Raw genomic sequence first — 17,641 nt, forward strand, 5'->3', positions numbered from 1 at the left:
TGATGTGTTGTGGTGTGATGTGATGTGATGTGTTGTGATGTGTTGTGGTGTGATGTGATGTGTTGTGTTGTGGTGTGTTGTGATGTGATGTGTTGTGTTGTGTTGTGGTGTGATGTGATGTGATGTGTTGTGATATGATGTGATGTGATGTGTTGTGTTGTGTTGTGGTGTGGTGTGTTGTGATGTGGTGTGATGTGATGTGTTGTGATGTGGTGTGGTGTGTTGTGATGTGATGTGTTGTGATGTGATGTGTTGTGGTGTGATGTGATGTGATGTGGTGTGATGTGATGTGTTGTGGTGTGATGTGATGTGTTGTGGTGTGATGTGGTGTGATGTGGTGTGATGTGTTGTGGTGTGATGTGTTGTGGTGTGATGTGTTGTGGTGTGATGTGTTGTGATGTGTTGTGGTGTGATGTGGTGTGATGTGTTGTGGTGTGATGTGATGTGTTGTGGTGTGATGTGATGTGATGTGTTGTGGTGTGATGTGTTGTGATGTGTTGTGGTGTGATGTGTTGTGATGTGATGTGGTGTGATGTGGTGTGATGTGTTGTGGTGTGATGTGATGTGTTGTGGTGTGATGTGGTGTGGTGTGGTGTGTTGTGGTGTGATGTGATGTGATGTGTTGTGGTGTGATGTGATGTGGTGTGGTGTGTTGTGTTGTGGTGTGATGTGATGTGATGTGATGTGTTGTGATGTGTTGTGGTGTGATGTGTTGTGGTGTGATGTGATGTGGTGTGATGTGTTGTGGTGTGATGTGATGTGTTGTGGTGTGATGTGATGTGATGTGGTGTGATGTGATGTGTTGTGGTGTGATGTTGTGGTGTGATGTGATGTGTGTGGTGTGTTGTGGTGTGGTGTGTGTTGTGGTGTGATGTGTTGTGGTGTGTGTGTGTGTGTGTGTGTGTGTGTGTGTGTGTTGTGGTGTGTTGATGTGTGTGTGTGTGTGTGTTTGTGTGTGTGTGTTGTGTTGTGGTGTGATGTTTTGTTGTGGTGTGTGTTGTGTTGTGTTGTGGTGTGTGTTGTGTTGTGGTGTGTGTTGTGGTGTGTTGTGTTGTGGTGTGTGTTGTGTTGTGGTGTGGTGTGTGTTGTGGTGTGTTGTGTTGTGGTGTGTTGTGGTGTGGTGTGTGTTGTGGTGTGTTGTGGTGTGATGTGTTGTGTTGTGGTGTGATGTGTTGTGGTGTGATGTGTGTTGTGGTGTGTTGTGGTGTGTTGTGGTGTGGTGTGTGTTGTGGTGTGTTGTGGTGTGTTGTGGTGTGGTGTGTGTTGTGGTGTGTTGTGGTGTGTGTTGTGGTGTGTTGTGGTGTGTGTTGTGGTGTGATGTTTTGTTGTGGTGTGTGTTGTGGTGTGGTGTGTTGTGGTGTGATGTGTGTTGTGGTGTGATGATGATGATAATGGTGATGATGATGAAGAGTCTGCCTCATGGAAGCGTCACCCCACAGAGACGCACAGAAGGTTTAGAAGAACAGAAGAAGATGAAAGAGTTTTATTTGAGTCTGTTGTTCAAACCAGAAGAGAATTCCGGACTCATCTTCACCTCTTCATCATGAAGATCAGAGCTGAGCTGTACAGGGACCCCGAGACACCAGAACAGAACTTCTTTATCTCATCTAGAACAAACACTTTACTATATACTTTTCACAAAAATATACCAAATATAACGTGTGTGTGTGCTTCAGACTTTATCCTCAGGACTTCAGTAATCATGGACGCTGATCATCAGCCTGTTAAGAGCAGCGTGATGAAGCTCTGAGGTGATTTCTCCTGACAAGGATGAGGGCTGCTGCTTAGTGAACATGATGAAGCTTCATTAAACACCACCACCACAGTCTCCACGTTATATAACACTTCATATAACACACTCCTGAGGGTCACTCAGGGTTCTGCTTCTTCCTGTGGCTCTTTCACACAACATCAAACTGCTGTAGAGAAGCTTCACTTATTAATGCTGTCAACACTGAGATTTACAGGAACATGCTCACACACACCTCCAACACTTAACACTCAACACTGCTCACTAACACACTCTTCAGTCTGATGGTGTTTACATTTTGGGAAACAGAACCACGTAAGTTCATGAGCGTGTTGTAAGCAGGAACAAAAACACTACAGAACCAAACATCATTACTGAAAACCATTATCACTGAGAAACATCATCACTGAGACCCATCAGCATGAGTTGAGATGAAGATGAGGCTGAGGAACTGTCCGAGTCCAAATTTACAAACGAACAATCATCCCTGGGTTAGGCCACGCCCACTTCAGAGTTAATTCCCAGTACAGAACATGGCCTGGTTTTAAAGCAGGAGAGAAGCAGATCCACAGTCTGATGTAATCAGTAGCTAATCGACTTGGATTCAGGAAATCAGACTGAAAGTCGTCGCTTCTGCATTTTTTTAAAATTAGAGACGAACAAAACAGAACTGAACAGCTGCTGGGCAACACCCTCCTCTACTGAGGAACACACTCCTCCACACACTCCATCATGTCCTCCTCCTGATATGAAGGTGTTTTTTTCTCCAGTTGGCTGCAGTGTGAGGTTTTTACGCTCAGATGAAAGTGTGTGTGTGTGAGTGTGAGAGTCACTCAGTGGGATTAGTGAGAGTTAAACGAGCGGAGCTTTGATTAACGTTAACTCCATTATGCGTTTCCATCCGACTTCAAAGCAGAGCAGCTCTGTGCTCTGATTAAATAGTGTGTGTGTGTCTGAGAGAGAGAGAGTGTGTGGGTATATGCGTGTGTGTGTTTGTGTCTGTATGTCTGTATATGTATGTGTGAGAGAGTGTGTGGGTATATGTGTGTGTGCGCGTGTCTGTACATGTATGTATTGTTTTTGTGTGTTCATGGTGTGTGTGTGTGTGTGTGTGTTTCTGTATATGTATTGTGTATGTATATGTATTTTGTGTAAAGAAAGGAGATCTTCTTCTTGTGACCTCTTCATGCAGCACAGAGTCTCTCAGCAGCACAGAGTCTCCCAGCAGCACAGAGTCTCTCAGCAGCACAGAGTCTCCCAGCAGCACAGAGTCTCTCAGCAGCACAGAGTCTCCCAGCAGCACAGAGTCTCCCAGCAGCACAGAGTCTCCCAGCAGCACAGAGTCTCTCAGCAGCACAGAGTCTCCCAGCAGCACAGAGTCTCCCAGCAGCACAGAGTCTCCCAGCAGCACAGAGTCTTGCTTTAATTGTGTTTATTTGTAATAAATGACACGGTCTGGTCGTAAACGCACAGGTTTATTGTAGTGCTTCTTCTTTACTCTTAATCACACTCCATATACTTTTATTAGCTACACAGTAAGGTTGTTTGCACAGTATTGTTCATTGATTAATCTATCAAATGTGATTTATGAGACAAAAAACAGGGATTATTACACATAAATAAATAAATAAATAAATAAATAAATAAATAAATAAATAAATAAATGAGAAAGCAGCAGCAGTGTCTGGTCTTTTAAAGTCGAATAAAAAAATGGACTTTTTACAATACAATACACACAGAGACATTTACAGGGATAAAGATGAATAAAGTGACGTGTGTGTGTGAGATTGATTGGTGCAGAGCTGTGGATATGTAAACATTTTCTTTTTTATCTGCTATATTTGAAGGGAACTTGGTGAAGTGAATATTTAATAAACGCTGAGATTAGGGAGTAATAAGAGGTGGAAATGTTCAGTAATTTGTTTCTGCGAGTCTTTAAGTCACAGCACTGCTCTGTGCTCCACAGTTTCTGGCCTTCTTGAGGCTTTAGCTGAGTTTGTGACCCACTAATGTTCTAAACGCACAGCGTTATTTTAACACTTTATGAGTTTATGCAGTCAGGTCTGAACGGCTGAGTGCACCACCGACACCTCGGGCTGTTTCACAAAGAAATAAATGAGTTTAAATCTCACTCATCATTCAGTGTAGAAAAGTCTATAATATATAGCGCTGTTCTGCTCGTGTGGTTGTTTCCTGATGCACTGAGGTGATGGGGTGTGATGATGTTCAGCAGCTGGAGATGAGCAGAGTTCATGTCCCTAATTTTAGTTTGTATTTGATTTCCAAACCCTCACTGGTGTGTAGGTATGTTTGCGTGTTTCATCTCGACAAACCTCGTTATAAATCCATCTGCTGCACTACACACATTGGCCGAGACAAGATGGCGGCCGGAGGACTCGTTTACTCTGGGTGTGTTCATTAGCGTGAAGGATGACAGCCGAAAGCTTCAGAAACAGAAACAGGCAGATGTTTCAGGGGAAAAGAGTCCAGTGCTGATCTGTCATAAAAAACTACACAACTCCACTGCAATAAACAACAATCATCTTACTCTCACACACCAAGAGAGAAGAAAACAAACTAGACGTTTACTTTTTCACAGAGAGTGAGATCAGAAATGTCTATCTGTAAATAAAGACTCATTTTTGTAGCATGTTTTCAGTAGAGGATAAACAGTAGAGCTCTCTGGAATCGTGTTTTTTAACTCACTCTGCTAGCTAATTAGCTAACACGTTCTTTAGCATTGTCATTGGTCAGAACACTGGAGCTATGAGCCGCCCGCTGCACTAACTAATGGACTTCACACTAATCCAACCCTGATTTAATTTACTCTACATTACTAGAGAGGACTAATGTGAATAAAATCATCTCAAGATACAACATCTGATTTCTGTAACTACGTCATCATTATTGCTAAGATGAGATGAGAGGAAACTCGTGAGATCGAGTCAGTGAGATGGAGGAGTCCACTCAGAGTGCAGTGAGAACTAGAACCAGAGGGACAGTAATAGTAGAACACCAGATCTACAGATACAAGGCCTTGCACTATGCAGTGTAAGGGGTGGAGCCATCAGCCATGGGCATCAGCTGTTAGCGTTAGAGAGACAGATCACTAGTTCACTAGCTGCAGTGCATAGTGTGTGATTTCAGACACAGCCTCAGTGTGGCGTGTGGTGGTGCACTCAGAATTTAGAACCTGACCGTATACGTGCATATAAATAATTCCTGCTAAGGATTAAAGAGAGTTCTCTGCTACCTTTTTCCGATCTCGTTCTGTCTGAGGAACTGTATGTTGTTCATGCTATCAGATAATTCCGGATACTGTTCCACTGAGAGAATGTAATATCCGTCGTATCCCTGCACTCGTCCTCCGTTGAGTAACTGCCTCTTCTCCGCCTCCGTCCACAGACGAGTTCCCGCCTCTCCGTCCCGTATGCACTGCGCCTCCCTCGCCCATGCACTCGCCAGCGCCCTCTGTCGCGCTAACTCCAACACTCGTGCCCGCTCCTCGTCCAGAGAGGCTCCATAGCGCACGTGAAGGGTTAGCGCTCCACTCTGCAGCTCCACGTCTGCAAAACGCCGAGTACGTCCGCCCATTGCGGCTGTGGACTGCGACACGCTCACGTTAACGCCATTCTCCAGCTGCTTACGTCCTGTCACCAACCGAAGTGCGGCCAGGTCCGCTTCTGGAGCTCCCGTTTTCACAAAGTAGTGCGTGTCGCGTCCATCTAAAGTGAAGTGCAGATCCTTGAGGTAGAGAGCTCCGTTAAGGATGTTAGCGACTTTGATGCAGTCTTCGTTAGCGATGCTGAGCGCACGTGTGATCACTGAGCCTCTGTACAGCGCCACCATTACACCGCGACCGATCAGAGACTTACTCGGAGCAAACCACAGCCACGGTCTGGACACTTTACCAGCCTGAGGCATTCGCTCAAGGGCCAGGAAAGCTTGCGCCTGCCGCAAGACCTGCTGCTGAACTCCGATCGCCTGCAAAACAGACGTTTTACATCCATGATTACTGTTAAAGTCACATTCCATGAGATAATCTAAATTATCGCAATAATTTGGGTTATTAAAAGGTTGTCCATTCTACACAAATATATGCTTCTAAACAAAACCATGTTCTTATGGCAATGGACCATTATGAGTTCTTCAGTTCATATCATTAAATAGCCATAAAGTTTTATTAATATTCTCATCATTCCACTCACTGAACACATTTTTATTACAATAAAATAATCTCAATGTTGTTTATACATCTATTTACTTATGTTAATTAGTTTAGATCAATTGTTTTTTAATCAGGTGATGAGTCGATTAATAACCATACTCAATACTCAGTATGAATAAATATCTGTGTAGCCCGACACTGAAGACCACCACACTGTGAGCTAGTGATAGCGAGCACTTAGCTGAGATTGTGGTTTTACTGTTCCTACAGGACCTCACAGAACCAAAAAGCTCGAGATCAGGATATTCACACAGCAGTGACTCTGTTCTACTTCCTAGATTCTTCAGTCGTAACTGAAAATAAATAAATACAGATTCTGATCTCTGGACCTACCGGAAGATTGTCCCAAATTTCACTCTTATCCAGCTCGTAGGACACTCGAGTCATTCCAGAGTTGGGACGTGGAAATCCGGGAATGCTGTTGTGAAGATGAAACCCAAATACAACCAGCCAGGTGTTCACATCTGCAGGGAACAAATCCACAAACATCAGCGTTAACAACAGCAGCATGCGTCCTGCTCTCTGTAATCAGACAATTGTGATCAGATATAAAACCTCACCCGTCAGAAACTCTTTCACATCCTGGACTTTGCTGATGGGATCGTTGTTACGGAAGGTGTAGAGGTTAAACGGTGCCGGCTTTTTCCCGATCGTTTCCCACAACATGATATCTGGAGAGGTCCAGCGTCCCGAGATGATGTCGTAATCCCGCTCCCCAAAATAAATCAGCTTAGTCAGCGGTTCGTAAAGGCCACCATGGAAGCCGAGGACCAGCTGGAGCTCAGGGTTCGAGTCAGAATAAATTTCTCCATAAGCCGTGTAGTGAATCTGCTTTAAAAGTGCTCCATCACTCCCGAAAACCGCTAGCGGCGTTCCGGTGTTGTCACAGGCCACGTAAAACTCTTTTCCACTGCTAATTTCCATGGCAAACACGTGCCCCTGGAGGTCGTAGTACAAAGAGGTGATCTCTGCACTGGAGTGGTTGTAGACGTGCGTGATGCGGCTCGGGTGACTCAAGTCTGCGTAGAAAAACTGCAAATGCTGCCCCAAACTGGACTTCGTTGAAACTCTGCGTCCTAACCCATCGTAACGGTGCTGAATGTTCCAGCCAGAGGATTTGCTATAAACTCGCTCCAGGCGTCCATTGGAGTTGTAGTGGTAGACTTCGGCTCCTCTCTGGTGAAGAAATCCGTCCTCGTCCTGCTCGTACTGAAGGTCTCCGTGTCGAGTGATGCGATCTCGAAGGTCGTAGCGTAGCGGAAGGATCCTCGCACCAATCGCCGGGCTGAGCAGGTGGATGTTTCCATTTAAATCGTAGCTATATCGCCATGTTGGTTTTTTGTTCAGATAGACGGTCTGCAGCTGGCCATCTACGTCGTATTCGTAGCTGTATTTTGTGGCGTTGGCAAAAGGTCCGATTTTCATCTCTCTTGATGTGACTCGACCCGCTTCATCGTACTGAACCGCAATCCAGAAGAGCAGCGTCCGGAACAGCTCATACTGGATCTCCCGGATTCTCCCGTGACCGTCGAAATGTTTGGTGTAAGTCATGACGGAGGTGGAGATGATCTGATTGATGTCGTAGTAGAGCACACCGAATTTCCCGAACTGCTCCACTTTACCAGAAATGTCATCGTACTGGTAGAGGTCGATGGGCAGCGGTGTCTCGTTGATCACGCCCTGAATGCTGCTCACGCGGAGATTCCCATCGTACGCGTAATCAAACCTAGCACTCACCATCCCGTCTTCGCTGAAGCGATAGATCTGTCTGTCCACCAGGGGGCCCAGCTGTCTGTATCTGATGGTGCAGATGAAGCCTTCACTTTGCAGATTCACCGTCTTTAACACGCTGAGGGTTTCATCGTATGTGAAACTGACACGTGAGCTGTCATACACGACTTCAGCTAGTTTGTCGTTCCATCGATAGCGATAAATCACCCGGCGTCCTGTTCCCATCCGGAGCAATCGGAGAAGCCGTCCGTCTTCGCTGTAATCCACGGCTACTGACGCATTGCTTTCCGGAGGATGATACAGATTCCGGTAGTAGCTGAAAGAGCGGATCGTTTCCATGGTGTAACGAGCGACGCTGGGCATAACGACAGCACAAAGCTCGCCGTCTGAGTCGTACTCGAAGGTGAACTGCCGCTGACTGGCTAGGATCAGCACCATGGACTGGGAGAACATAGAAAACATGTTAAAGTATATAAACAAATTAAACACGACATTTTCAACACTGGAAGTGGTTTAGTGAATAAAGGTGGAGCAGTGAAAGATGAGCGTTACCTTCTCCAGGTGTGTGTAGCTCCACATTTTCCCATCAGGAAACACTCGCGTGCGAATGCGCCCTTGTTCATCGTGCTCCATTCGCTCTACCACTGGCCCCCACTGGATGACGCTCAGCTGCCCGTTGCTCCTCCGAGTCACGTTCACCAGCAGTAACTTGCTGCTTGGCATCCACACAGCAGGATGTCCCGTCACATCATAACTAATTTTCAGCAGGAATTTACGGTGATCATCGTAAATGCGCTCGGTTCTCAGTGTGCGGTCGTAATCCACAGACAGGATGTTCCTCCCATTCACCTGGAAAAGCAGAGGAACACAAGTGTTTGAGAACTTCCTCCTTCACTGATAAGAAAGTGAAACAGAGCTTTTAAAGTTTTTCAGACACTAACAAACTTTCTGAAGTCCCTAAATGACCAGAGGCTGAATTTAAATGCTGTAAAATTGGACGGTAAGTGGACTGAGAAGCTCTGAAGTATTTTACTGGGAACAGTCTAGAGCTAATCGTACTTATAGCACACAACATGCTGCAGCGTTAATTATTTACTCGGCAGACGCATCTGCCTTTAATAAAGCATCGTTTAGAGTCTCGTTAGATCTCAGAGCGAGCAGGTACGCCTTTAATTACACACATTTAAGTCTTTAAAAGAACAGAATTGTATAATTTTTTCCTTCATTTTTCCGTTGTTCTTTACTTTGTTGTTTTGCAGCAGAGGATTTCTAGAATGAAACTTTTTTAGTTTAACATTTTTTTTTGGTCTTAAAGCTGCTTTAGAAAATCAAGCTGTCTGTGTCTGAGAGCTATGACGAGGAACTCAGAAAAGATGAAGATCTTGGACAATGGAATCCTCAGGATAGATAAAGTCATCATAATGAGAACATCCTCCATGACCTGCACTGTTCTAACACAGGGAACACTCAGGGCCCACATCAGAATCAGAATCACAATCAGAATCCAGAGCTCGTCAGCAGGATATGAACTGAACCGTGAAACTCACTCGTAGTTTGCGTCCAAACACCGTGACTTTGGAGCGAGTCTGCTCTTTCCTGAAGCGCCACTCCACCAGGTTTTGCCCGGCATCATCAGGGAGCGTGATGTTCCTGCGAGCCACCGTAGGGGACGAGGCGCCGCACAATATGTGAGGTTCGGTTTGGAAATGAGCGCTCAGTCCGTTTGCATATAAAACCCACAGAGAGCTGTCATAACCCACCACGTAGCTCGTCTTCAGCTGATCTATAATACAAAAACAACTCGTATTCAATATTTACAGAGATTTCTGACAGGAAAATGAAATTTTTTTTTTTTTTTTTTAAATCAGATGAGGTCACAGAGATCTGATATGAGACGTTCAGGGCATTTTATATTGAAGGGAACCGAGGAATTAAAGTAAGGCAGTTTCTCAGACCACAAAGGGAGTGTCTGATGCCTTTTATAGAAATGTTTGGCTTGTGAATTACTCTTTATACTAAATGAGAGCAGCTCTGAGGGGGAGTGATGTCAAAGTAATGAACTAAGTAAAGAATTTTACAAGACACGCCTCTATTTGGATAAGCATGGTCAGGGGGTGTGTCTTTAAGCTTGTGTCCAATCTCATGAATTTGGCTTTGCCAAATAGTAACTTTCTAATTGTGCATGGAAATAAGATCATTTTTCAACTTCAACCCATGCCTACTGAGAGCTGTTTGGATCTAATATACAGACTCAAAGACACACCCACATTTCCATGTATGGTATGAAAGACACGCCTTTTTGTGATCTTTAATTTCTCCTCATTCCTATCAGATCTGAAATGAGTTGAACGTCATCTCTGTTAAACGAAGACACTGTTGTCAGAAATAAATCTAATTTATATATAAGCTGTAAGTCAGCATTGTGTCTCATACAGAGAGAACATGACAAATATAACTCACCCTGCTGGAGCGTGAGAACCGTCTGAATGGCCGATCTGTTCGCCGTGATCCCCGCTTCTTCTTCTCTCTCAGAGTTCTCCATCTCCACAGTGGACACAACACTGGCGTCACCCAGCAGACTGACCACCACACCACTGGGAAATGTCACGTTGGTCAGCTTTCCTTCGCTGTCATAACTACGAGAGAATGTTAACAACCAAAACTCACCTTTACACAAAAAACACACCTTTACACCAAAAACACACCTTTACACCAAAACACACCTTTACACAAACAACACACCATTACACAAACAACACACCATTACACAAACAACACACCTTTACACCAAAAACACACCTTTACACCAAAACACACCTTTACACAAACAACACACCATTACACAAACAACACACCTTTACACCAAAAACACACCTTTACACCAAAAACACACCTTTACACCAAAAACACACCTTTACACCAAAAACACACCTTTACACCAAAACACACCTTTACACAAAAACACATCTTTACACAAAAACACATCTTTACACAAACACACCTTTACACATAAACAAACCTTTACACAAAAACACACCTTTACACCAAAACACACCTTTACACAAACAACACACCTTTACACAAAAAACGCACCTTTACACCAAAAACACACCTTTACACCAAAACACACCTTTACACAAACAACACACCTTTACACAAAAAACACACCTTTACACCAAAAACACACCTTTACACCAAAAACACACCTTTACACCAAAAACACACCTTTACACCAAAACACACCTTTACACCAAAACACACCATTACACAAACAACACACCATTACACAAACAACACACCTTTACACCAAAAACACACCTTTACACCAAAACACACCTTTACACCAAAAACACACCTTTACACCAAAACACACCTTTACACAAACAACACACCATTACACAAACAACACACCTTTACACCAAAAACACACCTTTACACCAAAAACACACCTTTACACCAAAAACACACCTTTACACCAAAACACACCTTTACACCAAAACACACCTTTACACAAAAACACATCTTTACACAAACACACCTTTACACATAAACAAACCTTTACACAAAAACACACCTTTACACCAAAACACACCATTACACAAACAACACACCATTACACAAACAACACACCTTTACACAAAAAACGCACCTTTACACCAAAAACACACCTTTACACCAAAACACACCTTTACACAAACAACACACCTTTACACCAAAAACACACCTTTACACCAAAACACACCTTTACACAAACAACACACCATTACACAAACAACACACCTTTACACCAAAAACACACCTTTACACCAAAAACACACCTTTACACCAAAAACACACCTTTACACCAAAAACACACCTTTACACCAAAACACACCTTTACACCAAAACACACCTTTACACAAAAACACACCTTTACACATAAACAAACCTTTACACAAAAACACACCTTTACACCAAAACACACCATTACACAAACAACACACCTTTACACCAAAAACACACCTTTACACCAAAACACACCTTTACACAAACAACACACCTTTACACAAAAAACACACCTTTACACCAAAAACACACCTTTACACCAAAAACACACCTTTACACCAAAACACACCTTTACACCAAAACACACCTTTACACAAACAACACACCTTTACACCAAAAACACACCTTTACACCAAAAACACACCTTTACACCAAAAACACACCTTTACACCAAAACACACCTTTACACCAAAACACACCTTTACACAAAAACACATCTTTACACAAACACACCTTTACACATAAACAAACCTTTACACAAAAACACACCTTTACACCAAAACACACCATTACACAAACAACACACCTTTACACAAAAAACGCACCTTTACACCAAAAACACACCTTTACACCAAAACACACCTTTACACAAACAACACACCTTTACACAAAAAACACACCTTTACACCAAAAACACACCTTTATACCAAAAACACACCTTTACACACAAAAACACACCTTTACACCAAAAACACACCTTTACACCAAAACACACCTTTACACCAAAACACACCTTTACACCAAAAACACACCTTTACACAAAAACACACCTTTACACCAAAAACACACCTTTACACCAAAAACACACCTTTACACCAAAAACACACCTTTACACCAAAAACATACCTTTACACCAAAACACACCTTTACACCAAAAACACACCTTTACACCAAAACACACCTTTACACCAAAAACACACCTTTACACCAAAAACACACCTTTACACTAAAACACACCTTTACACCAAAAACACACCTTTACACTAAAACACACCTTTACACCAAAAACACACCTTTACACCAAAACACACCTTTACACCAAAAACACACCTTTACACCAAAAATACACCTTTACACTAAAACACACCTTTACACCAAAAACACACCTTTACACCAAAAATACACCTTTACACTAAAACACACCTTTACACCAAAAACACACCTTTACACCAAAAATACACCTTTACACCAAAACACACCTTTACACCAAAAACACACCTTTACACTAAAACACACCTTTACACCAAAACACACCTTTACACCAAAAACACACCTTTACACCAAAACACATCGTATGATTTTATTCAGTTATTTCATCTTAATTCCTCATGACCTACTTTGACTTGATAACTTTATTTAAAGAAATTATTCATTAGAAATATTTATATAAGACTTAATGTGCTGTAACTTCAAGAATGAATTAAATCAGCATTTCAATTTAATTCATTATTTCGAGAAATTATGCTTTTTTATCTCATAGTTTCATGATAGTGTGTACTTGAGTTAATTTACTCTCTCATTATTATAACTTAATAACTTAATAAGATATTATATCATGTTAGTCATTTTTACTTAATATTCCATAAATTGACTAATTTTGACTTATAGCTTATTATTTCAAGATAGCATTTTATCTTGTTTTTTTTGTTATTTAAAATCAATGAATAAAGACAATGTGCTTAATGTATTTACTTCCTCTTTACATACAGCAGAATTAAATGGAAAGAGTTTCCGTAAGGAATCTTGATGAGGATGATACGGTCATATTGTACTGACCGTCAGCGTAAAGAGTAGAATTAACTTTCCAAACTCACTCGTAGAAGGTGGTCCATCCATTGGAGGTAATTTTGGTTGCTAGGAGACCACTGTTGCCATGATAAGTGAGCATCAAGAGATCCCGCCCCTGCGTTCCCAGGCTTTTCAGCGCCCCGTTGGAGCCGATATTCAACCAAACCACCTGATTATCTGGCGCTACGATTCGGACTGGCTGACGATTTACGTCTCTCCGGATGCGGAGAGTGTTTCCATGGCAATCGGTCACAGAGGTCAGATCTCCGTCATTGCTGTAGCTGAAGTTGTACTTAAAATCTCCGGTCACAAGATTAGCAGTGTGCTGGTGTGTTCCGTTAGAGTCAAACATGTACACTTCCTGTTCTGCAGTGGAGGCCACTTCATAAAGCCCGTGTGCATTCAGCTGCGGTTTGTTGGTCCCGATAGCTCGGATTCGGATATTTCCCAGATCGGCAGCATATAACGTTCCGTCCGGAGTGGCAACGAGAGATGAAGGCGCGTTGAGTCGAGCGTCTTTAGCAAAGCCATCTCCGGTGAGGTAGCAGTCGCAGTTAACGTCTGTTTTGCAGTCGCAGTCGGACGGTGAGCCGGCTAAGTGAGTGATCTCGCCATTCGGCGCCACACTGCGAATGCGGCTCATCTTCCGCTCGTCCGATTCCGCGATGTGTAACACTCCGGTGAAGGACATGGCGATGGCGCTCGGAGACTCCAGGTGAGTGTGTGTGGCACGCTGGGTCTCAGTTACTGAAGGTTCAGTGACGGGCAGCGGACAGTGAAGAGGTCGACCTGCTGCCACGCTGACCTGCCCCTCTTCTGTAATCCGCAGAACCACACTGCCATCCAGCACCAACAGAGAATTATCCACCGGACTGACGGCCAGATCTGTCGGCCACTCCAACGAAACCTGTGATGAAAAAGAAACTCAGCCTTCAACATCCGCTCTCAGCTCTAATGCTGTTTATTTCCACACTTCCTAACATCCACCATCACCTCAGGAACGAATAAAGCGCCTCGTTGTTTGGTGTATGGGGTCTTATGGTCACTTTCAGACGCTTGGACAAGTAAAGCTGCCAGTCGTCTGTTCTGGTTCTGATGCAGACTCCAGAACAGATTCCACACACACTTTCTTTACATACACACTTTATTCTACTATACACACAACTGTACAGAAGTGTGAAAGTAAACTCTCCCAGTGTTTGCATCTGAACTCACACACACAGTCACACACACACACACACACACACACACACACATTACATTACCATTAAACTCATTCCTACAGTTTTGGAAGTGTTTGATCTGTCACTCTGCTGCAGGACTCTTTCATCTTTCATGTTATTTTCTGTTCCTACCTGCTGGATGTCCATAACAACATCACAGCTGAGAGGTCGAGCTGACGCCAGGTCGTTTGACCCCAGCACGGTGGTAATGACTCCACTCTGGTCCACTCTGCGAATCACTGTTCCATCCACGAAGTAGATTAGACCGTTTTTGTCCACGGCGATCCCTGTGAGAGGGAAAGAAAGCATCAGACTCTCAGCGGTGTTGTTCTTCTCTCTCAGTGAAATGGAGAGCAGCGAGGCTGCATGAGATGTGAGAGACATCGTGTTATTTGGGTCGCTGCAGTCGTTATTTACATCTGGCTGCAAAGTTACTGAAGAGGCAGAAGAGGACGTACCGGATCAGCGCTCCGACTCTCTGGCACTTTCACAGCTTTTCTGCTTTTAATTCCTGTAGATTTCAGATTTTAAAACGACGTCACTGTTGCTTGTTAAATGTGAATTTATCTGAATTAACATTCTCTAATACACCAGAGTTCTACACACCTTCATAAATTTCACAAAATCAACACCTCTGAACAGTGTAGACACGCCATGCTGAGGCTTGAGAATGAAATTAAAATGAAATTATTTTCAGTTTAAAAAACGTGATTGTGGTTAATTCTGTTCTTACTCTGACTGTGAGTTTGTTTCTGTTTATTACTTCACTTCTGAAAAATGTAAAGAGTTAACTTTAGGTGGTGGAATGATCTGAGCGAGGTCTGGTGGAGTTCTGGATCTTGCAAAGTTTAATTAGTGCTTCAGGATCCTGTGAGAATCTGAAAGGGTTCTCCAGGGTTCTCAGGAATATAATCACCAATCTACGACGCAATCTGTTAACAGCTGGTGACATTTCATCAGGCTGAGCTTATCTGCATTAATTAAATCCATCATCTGCTCTTGAGGTGAGGAAGACGGGCTGTTTTACATCCTTCAGATTCTGAAGCGAGGCGTGATGGAGATTTCTGAGCTGCAAATGAGCTCTGAGCAGCTACACATTCTCCAGGCCGTCTAATTAAATTCTGATGGGTGTGACGAGAAATTTAGAGACCTCTGTGAGGTTTCTGTAGGATGAGCAGTTCCGGGGATTGTATTGAAATATAACTGATCTGAATAAGAGGATTTGTTGTGATGGTGAGATGATGGGCTGTGTGTTGTTTCGTAGCAGAGATTCTCGTTACAGATCAGACTCTGTTTTGAGAAACGAGTGAATACATTTTTATCGGTTTGTCTATAAATGTTCTGCTTTTGTCACTGACTAAAAAACAGGTGTTTCATTAGACCAGAGAGAACAAATCTGTGAAATTCTGTAGAAATTATTTATTTTTTTGAGAAACAATCTTCCTGTGTGGCTAGCCTCGGATCTGATGATCTGCTTACAGTGAAATAATCCACATGAAGGTGTTGAACTGATTAAATCTCAGCAGAACATCTGCTACAGAGGCTGTGATGCTTCATGTTTAGAAATCTCGGGGTCACTGAACTCCGGAGAATCTTTCTGTCGCAGGTTTATCAGCTCTGCTACAGAAGGTTTCAATACTTGGGTTGATCAGTTGCTTCTAGAGCATTTTTTAATTCAGTGAAAATGCTTCTCTAATGAAAACTTTGAAGACCTGATCAGAATTTCTAAACTCTGTAAGATCTTGTTGGTTTCTGTGAGAGGTCAGTTCAGTAGATCAGCTGTATGTATATCTTTGGAGACTTTCAGGGTTTTGGGGAATATAAGATCTGTTCAATCTGATACCTTTGGTTCCTCTCAGATCTGATTTACACTGAAAATGACCTGATCTGGTGGGTGGCAGAAAGTTGAGGTGCAGAACATCTGGTCTTATGGACCATGTGCATGATGTCTGGTCAATATGGTCAATGTAAGATTTTTGCCCAGAGATGAAAAGTCTGGTTTCTAGCATCTCCTTGGAGGTGTGGTTAAAGTCTGAGGAACCTGTGAGATTTGATTAGTGCTTTTGGTCTTGTTAGTACCTTTAGGTCCTGTGAGCAGGGCCTCAGAAGCTGGTCCTCCATCGCCACACTGATTCTCATCGAAAGGCAGACAGTGATCCCCGGTTCCTGCTACGACTTCGACGTTTGCCTGAGGTTCCACTTCGCCGCTCAGCACTCGGGGCCTGTAAATCCTCCTGGAGTTGGTGTCTGATACGTACAGCTGCCCCGATACAGGGTCCGAGCTCAGGTAGTAGCGGTGAGCCGGGTTATTGCTGGGGAGAAGATGGAGGAAGAGATGGACATGTTGATTGGCTGGAGGTGTGTATGTGCAGAAAGGAGAGGTTGGTTGGAGATGACAGAAGGAATAACGCAGTGTTTGAAATATTAATGTTTCTCGAGAAGTTCACAGATTCACCATCTGTGTCTTTTTTCCTGCAGCTTTCAAAACAAAGTGCAGTGCTGACGAGAGAAGGAGAGTGTGAGGAGAGAGGGAATAAATCAGACGTGACTGGAAAATATTTGAGGAGGCAGTGATGATGCCTTGAAGTGTGCCAAATCATTTCAATCGTTACGACTCCCATGCGAGAGGAGGGGAAAAATAGCCGTGATGCGCAGATCTTAATGACTGTCAACAGCTGAAGGCATTTCATCAGGCTGCGCTGATTTGCATTCATTAAATCTATCTGCTCTTCCCTGAGTCAGTTAATGTGGACACCATTAGCATCCAGTGAAAGACAGACCGGGGAAACAGGACATGGCGTGCACTGCTGACTTTCTACCCAGGAAATGGATAAAGATTACAGGCTTTGTTATTAAAAGCTGTTTAGATTAGAAATTTCCGTGAGGCCTGAGGCAGATTAATCCATAACCTTGAAGCATTTACGACCGGAGTCACACGAAAGAGCACGCTCAGACTCAGGCTCCGCCCACATCGGTACTGAATATTTATATCATTACTGCGTATCAGCTTCCTGTCTACATGACAGCGGTGTTTCATTTTGGAAAACATTTCACTGGATGGAGAAGCAAAATGTTTAAGTAACCAGGAAAGTAACA

The 17,641-nt window shown here is 43.3% G+C and overlaps 1 protein-coding gene across 3 annotated transcripts in view; it reads right to left on the reverse strand.

The window, feature by feature from the left end:
- Window positions 1-3,205: 3,205 nt before the first annotated feature.
- si:dkey-237h12.3 (teneurin-3) overlaps window positions 3,206-17,641 on the reverse strand; it is a 131,933-nt gene continuing 117,497 nt past the window's right edge. For all 3 annotated transcript variants that reach the window (XM_058397895.1, XM_058397894.1, XM_058397893.1), the window contains 9 exons: window positions 16,625-16,857; window positions 14,678-14,832; window positions 13,349-14,229; window positions 10,170-10,345; window positions 9,257-9,492; window positions 8,262-8,558; window positions 6,539-8,150; window positions 6,312-6,442; window positions 3,206-5,734 (listed from right to left, as the gene is read on the reverse strand). In XM_058397895.1, coding sequence (XP_058253878.1) covers window positions 5,000-5,734; window positions 6,312-6,442; window positions 6,539-8,150; window positions 8,262-8,558; window positions 9,257-9,492; window positions 10,170-10,345; window positions 13,349-14,229; window positions 14,678-14,832; window positions 16,625-16,857 — 4,456 coding nt within the window. In that variant the 3' untranslated portion in view covers window positions 3,206-4,999. The remainder of the gene's footprint in view (window positions 5,735-6,311; window positions 6,443-6,538; window positions 8,151-8,261; window positions 8,559-9,256; window positions 9,493-10,169; window positions 10,346-13,348; window positions 14,230-14,677; window positions 14,833-16,624; window positions 16,858-17,641) is intronic.

The sequence above is a fragment of the Hemibagrus wyckioides genome, linkage group LG08 (genome assembly GCF_019097595.1).
Source record: "Hemibagrus wyckioides isolate EC202008001 linkage group LG08, SWU_Hwy_1.0, whole genome shotgun sequence".
NCBI classification, from domain to species: domain Eukaryota; kingdom Metazoa; phylum Chordata; class Actinopteri; order Siluriformes; family Bagridae; genus Hemibagrus; species Hemibagrus wyckioides.